This window comes from Aquarana catesbeiana, linkage group LG02 (genome assembly GCF_042186555.1).
Source record: "Aquarana catesbeiana isolate 2022-GZ linkage group LG02, ASM4218655v1, whole genome shotgun sequence".
NCBI classification, from domain to species: domain Eukaryota; kingdom Metazoa; phylum Chordata; class Amphibia; order Anura; family Ranidae; genus Aquarana; species Aquarana catesbeiana.
In genome coordinates, this window is record NC_133325.1 from 555,879,630 (window position 1) to 555,892,874 (window position 13,245).

A 13,245-nucleotide genomic window follows, 5' to 3' on the forward strand; every position below is an offset into this window, starting at 1 on the left:
TGCCCCCTTCCCTTATACTGGCCTGTGGGCAATAGTACAAAAGGCGGACCCAGGATATAGAAACAGGACCAAACCCAAAACTTTCTACCATGGCCCACAAGTACCCCCATTCAACACTATCAAATGCTTTGTTGGCGTGTGACGCCAACAAAGCCACCCACGTTATCGGCTGTGGTTTGCATGTTGACTAACAGCCTTATAAGATTAATAGCTGTAGATTTGTTGGGCAACCCGCCTAGTCAGCATGATTTGTTGAAGCCCGCCTGGTCAGCAGGAATTATTTCAGCAATGACAGTGTTTAGCCTCTTGGCTAGAACCTTAGCCAATATTTTAATGTCTGATTGAAGGAGAGATATAGGCCTATATGAGGTGGGTTCTGTGGCAGTCTTTTCAGGTTTCAATAATAGGATAATGCTGGCCCTTGACATTGATAAAGGTAATTTTTGTCTAGATTGAGCCTCATTGTATATCTTGAGAACCGTGGCAGCAGTAGCTCAGAATACATTTGGTACACTTCCATGAGTAGCCCATCATCCCCTGGGGCTTTGGAGTTAGGGAACATTCCAACTGACTTCTGTAGCTCCTCTAGTGTAAAGGGGGCCTCTAGACGTATCCGCTGAGAATCTGACAAAAGTGGTAGTGTAACAGAATGTAAATAACAGGTACTTTAAGTTCCAGACACCTTGGAGGCATAAAGGTCCATATAAAATTGAACCAATTCATCCATAACAGCTTCAGGTGTGTTGGAAGTTCATCTTTAAGAAATACAAATAACAGTCTGCTGTGAAACTGCTGTAAATGCTAGTGTTGTTGATCATCAAAAGAACAGAGCATGCACCATTTGTAGCAATTCACATTCCAGAATGTCTCCATTGCATCAGTGTTCATAAACTGTGAACTTACAAGTTCATGTATTTTGGCTTTATTTTTCAGCAAAGCTATCCATTTTTACTAATCTGATGATCTCTTTATTTTTCAGTTCACGGTTCTGTTCTGTCACTGGCATCAAGCGCATCATCAACATACTCCTCTGTAAGAACCAACTGTATGAAAGTGTAGCTGCAGCCACAGCTGCCCATGCTGTGTTTAGAAATCATTATGTTCATTAGCAGTGCATGAAAGACTCTGCTTGTGCTTTGAATGCAAATAAGAATGTAGAGATACATATTAATAAGCAGCTGCAAGACTGTTTTCTCATGCTGTAACCTCCTCTCTTTATTTTTCTGTGGCATGCTACGCTTGTCTATCAGGCTGAGGAAAGGATGCAATCGGAGGTACATTCAGCGTTCTATCCTTTGTTGCAGAGCTATTCTTTTCCCCTTGATTTACTTGAATTATTTATTTCTAAATATTATACCCTATATTCTATTAATATAGCCATATCTTACACATACTATATATACTAATATTTACTAATAATACAGCAATATATTGTGTATACTAATATCGTATAGTGTAATAATAGCATACCATTATATTTGTATAGCCTAACTTAAACAGTATAACATGTAACTATTTAAATTTTTAAACTTACATTTATTTACTTTGTTTTGCTGTACAAAATAGCAAATCCGCAAGCTGCGACGAGAACTGGAATCATCACAGGAAAAAGTTGCAACTCTGACCACACAACTGTCTGCCAATGTAAGTGCTGGTGCACAATGTAACGTAAGTGCTGGTCTTTTTAACTTAATCTCTAAAGTATTTCAACTTGTTCCACAGTTCAAACTTACTCCCCAGGCTTCATGTACACATAACCTAGTTTGTCCACCGGTGGTCTAAACTTTCCAATCCTGAACGTGATTCTTCCACGTTCAGGAGAGGGAGGTTGAAGCTCCCCTAACCACAGCAGCTCCTTAACTCTGGTAAAAGGCTATGTGTACATTGACACATACTATAGGCTTTTATAGAGTTGAGTTTAGGAGCTTTGGCAAAAAAATGCTGTAATGTACATGAGCCCTTAGTTAAAGGGAACTTCTGAAGATGGTATCATCCTGTTGTCTTGATGGTATAGGTGGATAAGTAATTCATTTTTATGGTATCATAAAATCATATCAATGTGGTTGCTGTAGTGTTGTATAAAAGTGGCTGCACACCCAAAATATGAAAAACTGTTAAACGATACTTAAGGTGATTCTAAACATACAATGTTTAATTGTCATTATCCCCTCTTATTCTTATTTGATTTATGCATAACTATCATGCCACTTTTAATTCATTATATATATTTAAAAAAATCATCTGATTACCTTATCCACTTCAGCCCCGGAAGGTTTTACCCCCTTCCTGAGCACTTTTTACAATTTGGCACTGCATCGCTTTAACTGACTTATTACTATTTGCACGGTCATGCAATGCTGTACCCAAACTAAATTTATGTCCTTTTTTCCCACAAATAGAGCTTTTTTTTGGAGGCATTTGATCACCTCTGTAGTTTTTATTTTTTGCGCTATAAACAAAAAAAAGAGCAACAATTTTGAAAAAAGAAAACAGTATGTTTTACTTTTTGCTATAATAAATATCCCCCCAAAAAAACAAATTTCTTCATCAGTTTAGGCCGATATTTATTCTTCTATATATTTTTGGTAAAAAAATTAAAAAATGCAATTAACGTATATTGATTGGTTTGCGCAAAAGTTATAGCGTCTACAAACTATGGGAAAGATTTATGGCATTTTTATTTATTTATTTTTTTTTTACTAGTAATGGCGGTGATCTGCGATTTTTAGCAGTACTGTGACTTTGTGACGGACAGATCGTACACTTTTGATACATTTTTGGGACCATTGACATTTCTACAGCGATCAGTGCTATAAATATGCACTGATTACTGTGTAAATGTCACTGGCAGGGAAGGGGTTAACACTAGGGGGCGATCAAGGGATTAAATGTGTGTTCCCTCAGTGTGTTATAACTGTGGGGGGATAGGACTGACTAGGTGAGGAGACATATCGTTGATGCTACTTAGGAACAAACGATATGACTCCTCTACCCTGACAGCACAGGGATTTGTGTCCCCGTGCTGGCACTCGTGCACGCGATCGTGCGTGGCCTGCGGCGATCGTGCCTGCCCACCACCCGAATCAAGTCCCCCGTCGTGCAGACGGCGCGCGTCCTCTGGTGGCCGCTTAAGGGAAGGATGTACCCATGCATGAGCCGGTCGGGAGTTCCTAGTATGTATGAATCTGTGTCTGCACAGCATTGGTTGGTGGTGTGCCGGTCACATGACATAAAAAAAGGCTTTCGAAATGGGAAATAAAAAGAGAGAGAGAAAAAACAAATCATTATTAGCAACAAAGTGTTTGAAAGCTTCATACATACCAATCTTTATTAAAAACAAATGTTTATTATTTTTTGCAATAACATGGTGTAGAGTTTAAGTTGACTGACAATAGGTTTCACTTTGTTCACACTGTAAAGAGATCTAGAGGAGGTTCTGCCAATTACAGGCTGTGCCATGCTCTTCCATTTTAATATCCCACCCCCAATATCAGCACATGGAGGAGGATGTCATTTACCACTGTGTATACGCCCACATGTGTGACTGAAGGATAGAGCCTTGTTTTGAGATTTGGTGTTTACTAGTTAAATTCATTTTTTTTTTTGCTAGAAAATTACTTAGACCCCCCCAAACATTATATATATATATTTTTTTTTTCTAACACTTTAGAGAATAAAATGGCGGTCATTTCTGTCACCCCGTATTTGCGCAGCGGTCTTACAAGCGCACTTTTTGGGGAAAAATACACTTTTTTGAATTAAAACATTAGACAACAGTAAAGTTAGCCCAGTTTTCTTTTTTATATTGTGAAAGATAATGTTACGCCGAGTAAATTGATACCCAACATGTCACGCTTCAAAATTGCGCCTGCTCGTGGAATGGCAACAAACATTTAACCTTAAAAATCTCCATAGGCGAAGTTTAAAAATTTCTACAGGTTACCAATTTAGAGTTACAGAGGAGGTCTAGGGGTAGAATTATTGGTCTCTCTCTAACAATCGCGGCGATACCTCACATGTGTGGTTTGAACACCGTTTTTATATGCGGTGCTACTCACGTATGCGCTCGCTTCTGCGTTCTGCGTGCAAGCTCGGCGGATCGGGGCGCTTTAAAAATAAAAAATAAAATTTTCTTATTTATTTTACTTTTCAATTTTTATTTTGACACCGTCCTTTTAAAAAAAAACATTTTGGGTCACTTTTATTCCTATTACAAGAAATGTAAACATCCTTTGTAATAGAAAAAAAGCATGACAGGACCTCTTAACTATGAGATCTGGGGTCAAAAAGACCTCAGATCTCATATTTACACTAAAATGCAATAAAAAAAGTCATTTGTAAAAAAAAAATCTCCTTTAACCACTTCAGCCCCGGAAGGATTTGCTCCCTTGACCAGATCATTTTTTGCAATACGGCACTGCGTCGCTTTAACTGACAATTGCATGGTCATGCAAAGTTGTACCCAAACAAAATTGATGTCCTTTTTTTTCCCACAAATAGAGCTTTCTTTTGGTGGTGGTATTTGATCACCTCTGCGGTTTTTATTTTTTGCATTATAAACAAAAAAAGAGCAACAATTTTTTAAAAAATTCAATATTTTTTACTTTTTGCTATATTAAATATCCCCCCCCAAAAAATATAAAAAAAAAATTTCTTACTCAGTATTCTTCTACATATTTTTGGTAAAAAAAAAAATTGCAATAAGCATATATTGATTGGTTTGCGCAAAAGTTATAGCGGCTACAAAATAGGGGATAGATTTATGGCATTTTTATTATTAATTTTTTTTTTACTAGTAATAGCGGTGATCTGCGATTTTTATTGGGACTGTGACATATCGGACACTTTTGACGCTTTTTTGGGACTAGTGACATATAGAAAATAATGACCCCCCCTTTTAAAATAATCACATTTTGTCGCTTTGCAGTCTGAAATGAAGACAGACACCATTTTTGTTTTATCCAGCTCTATTTACTAAGTGCAACTTATAACATCCAAGTTAATGAAATAACAGCAACATGTTAGAAAACATTTAAAAAATGCAAAAACAGAATCATTGAGTTGGAAAAAGGGATCACCCCTTCATGTCAGTATTTTCTTGAACCACCTATTGCTTTAACCACTTGCTTACTGGGCACCTAAACCCCCCTCCTGCCCAGACCCATTTTCAGCTTTTAGCGCTGTCACTCTTTGAATGACAATTGCGCGGTCATACAACACTGTACCCAAATGACATTTTTTATCATTTTTTCCCCACAAATAGAGCTTTCTTTTGGTGGTATTTAATCACCTCTGGATTTTTCATTCTTTGTTAAAAAAATGAATAAAGACTGATTTTTTAAAGAAAAAAATACAAAACTGTTTTATATTTTGTTAATAAATTTCGCAAACAGGTAATTTTTCTCCTTCATTGATGTACGCTGATGAGGCTACATTGATGGGCACTGATAGGCTGCACTGATGGGCACCGATAGGCTGCACTGATGGGCACTGATAAGGCTGCACTGATGGGCACTGATAAGGTGGCACTGGTGGGCACTGATAGGTGGCATTGGTGGGCACTGATGGGTGGTACTGAAGAGCACTAATAATTGGCACTGATAGCTGGCACTGATAGGTGGCAGTGATGGGCACTGATGGGTGGCAGTGATGGGCACTGATCGGCAATGGTAGGTGACACTGATAGGCAGAACTGCTAGGTGGCAATGATGAGGCACTGATTTGCACCACTGGTGGGTATTGATAGGTGGCACTTGTGGGCACTGATGGGTGGCACCAATGTACTGTGGGCACTGATTGGTGGGCACTGATTCGTGGCACTGATTACTAGCACTGGCAGGCGGTACAGGTGGGCACAGAGGCTCTTCCTCTTCGCGACCGATGTCCCTTCAAACAGAAGCCGGTGATCTGCTGTTTTTCTTCTCACGCTGTCAACGTGATCAGCTGTCATTGGCTGACAGCTGATCACGCGGTAAGGGGCCAGGAATGACCCCTTACTCGGATCTGTGATCACCCGAGTCTCATTGACTCAGGTGATCACAGTGCACACCGCGCGCCCCCTTCAGGGGGTCGTGGCCAGCTTTGAAAGGGGAGAACGTCAATAGACGTACTCCCGGCAAAGCAGATCCGCGCTGTAGCCATCATTCGGCTATAGCGCGGATCTGAACAAGTTAATTACCGCCTTTAGTCTGTTGGGCTATGTCTCTACTAACTTTGAACATCTAGACTTTGCAATATTTGCCCACTCTTCTTTGCAGAACTGCTCAAGTTCACTTAAATTTCATGGTGACCATTTGTGGACTGCAGTCTTCAAGTCATTCCACAGATTTCAATAGGAATGAAATCTGTGGAATGACTTTTTCTCCTTCAACCACTGTGTGGTCATTTTTTCTGTGTGCTTTTGGGTCATTGTCATGTTGGATGGTAAATCTTCTTCTCACTGACAATTGTCTGGCAGAGGGCAGCAGATTTCCCTCAATAATTTTACAGTATTTTGCCCCATCCATTTTTCCTTCTATCCTGACAAGTGCTCCAGTCTCTCCTGCAGAGAAACATCCCATAACAGGATATTACCACCTCCATACTTTACTGTAGGAATGGTGTTATTTGGATGGTGAGCTGTATTGGATTTCCGCCAGACATATCGTTTGGTGTTGAGGCCAAATAATTAAATTTTAATCTCATCTGACCATAACACCTTTTTTCCATGTGCCCTCAGAAACTTTAAGGTGCATTTTGGCAAAGCCCAGTCGTGACTACATGTGGCCTTTCTTGAGGAGTGGCTTTTTTCTTCCAACCCTCCCATACATGCCACATTTGTGGAGAATTTGTGATATTGTTGTCAAATGCAGTGACTATTCTTTGTCATGAATTCCTGCAACTGCTTCAGAGTTTCTGTAGGCCTATTTGTAAACTCTCTGATCAGTTTCCTCCTGGCACCTCCATTCAGTTTAAAGCGACATCCTGATCAAGGGAGGGTCTGTGTTGTACTAAATACCTTCCACTTCTTAATAATAGACTTCACTTTGCTTCTATGGACTGATGAATCCTTTGAAATGCTTTTGTACCCATCTCCTGACATGTGCCTGTCCAAAACTTTATCCCAGGGATCTTTTGACAAAGCCTTGCCACCTATAGTTGATTGTTTGCTTCAGTTGCACTACCAGGGACTGAAATGCTCCAGAAAAGCTCTTTTCATGCTGAGCTAAAAAAAAATTACCACAGTTGATCACAGTTGAAAGTCAAATGGCTTTGCATGCCATTGAGAAGATGATTAGCTACACCAGATTGATTTTACAAGTCATTTTTTGGAAGAGGGTGATCCTTTTTCCAACTCGGTAGATTTTTTTTTTATTTACATTTTTTCCGACATGATGTTATTTCTTTCACTTGGATATTATAAGTTAATATATATATATATATATATATATATATATATATATATATATATATATATATATATATATATATATATAAGTTATAAATATAGCTTGATAAAACAAGCTGCAAAGCAACAAAATGTGATTATTGTAAAGGGGGGTGATACTTTTCTATACCCACTGTACATACACTCCATGGAATGCTGTTTATGTAACACTTCAACACCTATGGCACAAGTGTAGAGTATGCCTATAGACATTTTTAGCGTCAGCAACACTTCTAAAAAAAACAAACCAGTATATAGTAGACAGTGCGCACTAATTTTCTGTTTCTGCAATGGTTCTTATATTATTAATATGATTGTTCTAGGACATTGATTCAAACTGAAAAATTTACATTTTTGTGTACTCGGCACATTTAATGCTTAGGTGACTGAAGTGCCTTTGATCTGAAGAGTCCTTTACACCATTAGCAATGGTCCACAGGCTTTACTATGTCTTTAAAGTGTAAACTATCAGTAGATGCTGTATTACAAGTTGTTCATACTCACTTACTATGGTATTCGTTTTTTGTATTCTGCTTTTCTCTATCTCCCCCTCCTTTCCATGTCCCCACTGCTGTTGGGATTTTTCAGAGCAGTGTTGGCAGCTAGTGCACATGCTTAGTTTTCAGTGTATTTTTACCCTGAGCATTCCATACCTGATCACATCTGAGTAGCCCATGTGACTATGACATGTGGGTGTACACACCCTAGTAAATGACAGCCACTCCCTCCCTCTGCCTCCATGCCCAATAACCAGCCAAACACATGGGAGGTGGGATATTACATCTTGATTAATAGAGGCTTCATCTCCCCATTATTCTAAAACACAGACTGGAGGGGCGTGACACAGCCTGTGACTGGCAGAAATCCACCTACACCTTGCTATTGCTAAAAAATAATAAAGATTGCATATCAAATATATATTTGTATGACAATTTAAAACAGCCAAAGGCTGTTTATTTTAACTTTGAACATGTGACCAGCAGCAGAGGACTAGAAGCTCCTACTGCCACTGTTTCCCTACAGAGAGTCTGGGAAAGAGCTGGGTCATGTGACAGCTGTATATCAATTAGGAAAAAAGGTACTTAAATGTTTTTATTTATTAAAATAATTTGGTGTCTTCATCCATATAGAATAGAAGGCATCATGTAAATTAAACAGTGTGTGTTTAGTATCACTGTTTTCTTTATGTTTGATTGATTTTTGTATAAAGGTTGTACAAAAAAGTAGGAAAACCCTTCAATGCACAAAAAACAAAACAAATAGACAACTAACAAAATACAAAACGTCTCATGTCTCAACAATGCACATCAGTCAGAAATGGGTGTCGTGATGTAAAGGAAAGGAAACAAATTACTCATAAACAGCAATATAGACATGTCCTATTATACTGGATCTAGAGAGGTCAAAGTGAGTGGATTGTCAATCCAAGTACCCCACAGCTTATCAAAGAGCTTTGGTTTCCTCCTGAGTTCAAAAGTAAGTTTATATAAGTGTAGTGTTTTATGTTTAGTACCACTTTAATGCCAAACTCATAAGAGATGTAGGTGCTGCCTTAAAGTAAAAGTTCAGCCTAAAACTAAAATCTCTAAATATACTTGTAGCCACAGTCTAAGACTAACCTATCTAGCCCTGTAAAGCAAAAATCGCTATACATACGTTTTCTGATGCCGCTCTGGTCTGGTCCCATGCTGAGCTGCCAGTGGCGGTTTCTCTGTGTAGGCATGTGCAGAAGAGGCAGCCGACAACGGAAGCCCCATAGTAGCTCTATGGGTGACCTCACTTCCCAAGCATTTACCAGCGATTGTCGGTTCTCTCCTGCACACAGCATCTGCCGCTGGAGACCGGACCAGAGGGGCTTCAGAAAAGGCAAGTATAGCAATTTTTGCTTTACAGGGTTAGATAGGTTAGTCTTAGATTGTGGCTACAAGTGGATTTGGAGATTTTAGATTTAGGCTGAACTGCCACTTTAAGCAGCATATATAGTTCTTTTTTACAATGGATGTGTGAGGCTAAATGGAGCCTACTTTAGTTTAATGATTGCAATCCTTTCCAGACTTATGATAGATACTGTATCTTGTATCTTGTTTAGCGATTTTTTTTCTTTTTAATCTTTTGCAGGCAAACCTAGTTGCAGCATTTGAACAGTCATTGGTGAACATGACCTCCAGACTTCGTCTGCTTGCTGATACTGCACAAGAGAAGGTGAGTAAATCAAGCACAATTTCTGGTTTCCTACTGCTTCAATAAATAAGAGCTAATGCATATTATAGTACTATTTTAAAGAAAAAGTGACTATTCATTCCTAATAAAGTTTTTTATCATGTGTCTTATGCCCTGTACACACGACCGGTTTTGCCGTCGGAATAAACTCTGAAGGTTTTTACGACGGAGTTCCGACGGAATTCTGCTCAAGCTGTCTTGTATACACACCAAATTCCAAATAGCTTCCGTCTCGTACTTGCTTCAGAGCATGCGTCATTTTTGGTGCGTCGGAATAGCATACAGACGATCGTTTTTTCAGATAGTAATTTGTTCTGTCAGCAAAATATAGAACATGTTCTCTATCTAAGTCTGTCTGAATTTTCGACAGAAAAAGTCCGATGGGGCATACACACAGTGGAACTATACGACGAAAAGCTCCCACGGACTCTTTCTGTCGGAAATTCCACTCGTGTGTAAGTGGCATAAGCCTTAGGTGTATTTATTATAGAGTGCTCTGCCTTGACTTTCCAATATACCGTTGGATATTCACCAGCAATGTTACAGATTTGACCCTTGTGTAGTATATTGACACCTTGTTTAGTGAATATCACCTAGCAAGAATGATCAGCACTTGCTCATTATCATTCAGCAGGCATTTCACTTAGAGATTTTGTGATGTTCTGCAAAGTCTGTGATCATTGGGGATAAGCAATGAAAGGGAGGTTTCATTTTGCTGATATTTTTGTGACATTTGGGACATAAAACTTGATGCAATGGGAAATGCAAAATTTAGGTGGGCATTAAATAGATTCTAAGGGCTAGAGATTTTTTTTCCAATTATCCTGAACCTGTTTTTGAGCCAAAACTAAAAAAGCCAGTATTAAAGACAACCCTAATCCTAAAGGTAATGCCAATCCTAGCAAGATCACTAACCCCATGTTTGTAAACAAAATCATGTGATCACCCTGAAATCGATGGCATTTGATCAACAAAATCATGTCACACAGAAGCAGAGATGTTTGAATGCTCCTTGCTTAAAAGGGGAAAGCTATTTATTGCTATTTTTTTAATATGGCCAAATTAAAGGCTAATCTTCAGAATTGCTAATTTCTATGTGAAATCAAGTTCACAGAAATTGCTCCACTCATTCCTAGCAAACATTCGCTTTTCTGCACAAAAAAGGGCATTGGCCCCTTAATGTGCGTGTGCATCACATTCGTACCGCGTTTCCCCCGAAAATAAGACCTACCCCGATAATAAGACCTAGCGCTATTTTCCAGGAGGGCTGCAATATAAGCCATACCCCAAAAATAAGCCAGAGTTTAGTGCGGCGCCGCTTGGCGCTCAGCTGATCTCCTCTTCTTTCAGCGGGTAATCTCGGCCCCCCTTCCTGCATTGCTCAGAGCGGGGAAGACAGTTCGGGGCGGACTATGGAATCACTGAGAAGCGCTCAGCTGATCTCCTCTTGTCAGCATGGGGATCTCGGGCCCCCCTCCCTCTGCACTAATTGTAGCCATGGAAGACGGCTCAGGCAGACCATCGAAGTGGGTGTCAGCAGGGGAACGCGGCCCCCTCCCTCTACACTAATTATAGCCATTGAAGACGGCTCAGGCGGGCCATTGAAGCAGGTGTCAGCAGGGGATCTTGCTCCCCTTCCTCTGCAGTGCTCGGTGGAAGTCAACTCAGACAGGCTATTGAAGAAGGTATTTGCACTGTTGCATTGCAGAAACGCACAAATTTTGCATTATGTGAACCTGTGATAGAGGGGATTCTGTCATTTTGCAACCACTGGGAAGATAGCACATTGCATGGCAAGCCCTACCCTGAAAATAAGCCCTAGTGTGTTTTTGGCTGACAAAATTAATATAAGACCTGGGCTTATTTTTGGTGAAAAACTGCATGTCTGAGGAGTGAAATTGTGTTGTAAATAGAGACATGGTGGTCTGGACACTATCAAGTCTATCACCAAACTTTGCACATCAAAAGAAGCATCTCCTATGCGTTTCAATAGAATCTGTATAAAAAACCCCAGTCAAAATATAGATAATTATTATTTCTTTCTCCTTCATTGGGGGACACAGGAAGTCTTAAACTGCTCCTGAGTTGGTCTTTACATGAGCATAGACAGGTTGTCAGTCAAAAGAACAGAAGAATACTTTAGTTAAAGCAAAATACGCTTGCTTCATTTGACCTTCGAGGGACAACATCTGTTCAGGGCGGCCTGAATGTCCTTTTCAAGAATGCCAGTGGTGGCAAGATTATGCATCTTCCTCAGTAAAAGAAGCCCAGGGCTCAATCTGGGTAGACTCAACCCTTAATGGAGGCCAAGAAAAGTCCTTTTTTGACTCTAAGTCCAAACTGAAGCTTGGTACCCAGTTCTCTCCAAACTCTTAGATAAGTCTTTGATAATCAATAGATGTCTTTGATAAGTCTTTGTCAGCATGAGGATGTGCCCTGACTGTCAAAAGTGGACATCCTGCATCTCAGATGCTTGGGTACGTGAGGTGGTTTCCAGGGGCCACAAGCTAGAGTTTCACTCCAAGCCACCTCCAACCTACCTTTGTCACTGCACAGATTAACAGTGGTGTACATCAACCATCAGGGAGTAACCAGAAGTCTTGACAGGGCAAGAGAGGTAGAGTAGATCCTGTCCTGGGCAGAACCTCGTGTTCCAACCTTGTCTACCGTGTACATCGTAGACCTCCTGGCTTTCAGGTTCAACAACATACTGGACAGGTTTGACTCCAGGTACAGGGATTCTGTAGCAGAAGCAGTGGATGCTCTGGTAGTTCTATGGTATCAGTACACCCTGATCTGCATCTTTCCTTTGCTGAAACTCCATCCTCTCCTGTTCTGCACGATCAATATGGAGGGTATTTCACGGTCCTCCATAGCTATGGACTGACCTAGACAGATGTGGTACTCTGACTTGATCAGACTCCTAGCGGATGCTCAGAGGGCTTTTACAGATTGTCTGGATCTTCTGCCTCATGGACTATTTTACCACCCAACTTCATGATCACTGGCTTTACCTGCATGGCTGTTGAAGCCCAGGTGCTGAGAGACAGGAGCATCTCAAAATCAGTGATTCCCATGATGCTAAAAGCTAGGAAGTATACTTCTCACAAGCACACAAGATCTTGGTTTTCACACTAGGAAACTCTCTGTGGAATGAATTTATTCCTTCTTTCTGATGGATCTTTGTCTACAGTACTGTTAAGGTTCATGTATCTGTGCTTGTGATCTTGTTCCCGAGACCTCTAGTTTCCTTTTATTTTGTGCACAGTGTCACCTATGTGCCTCTCTCATTCACAAGGTTGCAGTATATGTTGCTATCAGCTTTCTAAGGCAAGTGTCTGAGTGAGTGGCCTTACCCTGTAGTGAACCTTTCCTGGTCTTACACAGTCAAGGTGGTGTTAAAGCCCAGAACTTCCTTTCTGCCTAACATAGTTTCACCTCAATCAAGGCATTATTCATCCAACCCTCTGTTCTGCTCCAGTTTATCAGAAGGACAGTTAATCTCCCTCCATTGCCTTGATGTAGTACTAGATGTGAGAGCTTATTTCATAGGCACTGCTTGCAACAGAAAAACGAACTCACTCTTTGTCATTGTTGCG

The 13,245-nt window shown here is 40.1% G+C and overlaps 1 protein-coding gene across 11 annotated transcripts in view; it reads left to right on the top strand.

Annotated features, from left to right (window-relative positions):
* NAV1 (neuron navigator 1) overlaps positions 1–13,245 on the top strand; it is a 289,382-nt gene that overhangs the window by 196,405 nt on the left and 79,732 nt on the right. For 6 of the 11 annotated variants that reach the window (XM_073615982.1, XM_073615983.1, XM_073615987.1 and 3 more), the window contains 4 exons: positions 980–1,032; positions 1,251–1,274; positions 1,567–1,668; positions 9,545–9,628. In XM_073615982.1, the coding sequence (XP_073472083.1) occupies positions 980–1,032; positions 1,251–1,274; positions 1,567–1,668; positions 9,545–9,628 (263 nt within the window). The remainder of the gene's footprint in view (positions 1–979; positions 1,033–1,250; positions 1,275–1,566; positions 1,669–9,544; positions 9,629–13,245) is intronic. The other 5 variants (XM_073615984.1, XM_073615988.1, XM_073615986.1 and 2 more) reach the window with 3 other exon arrangements.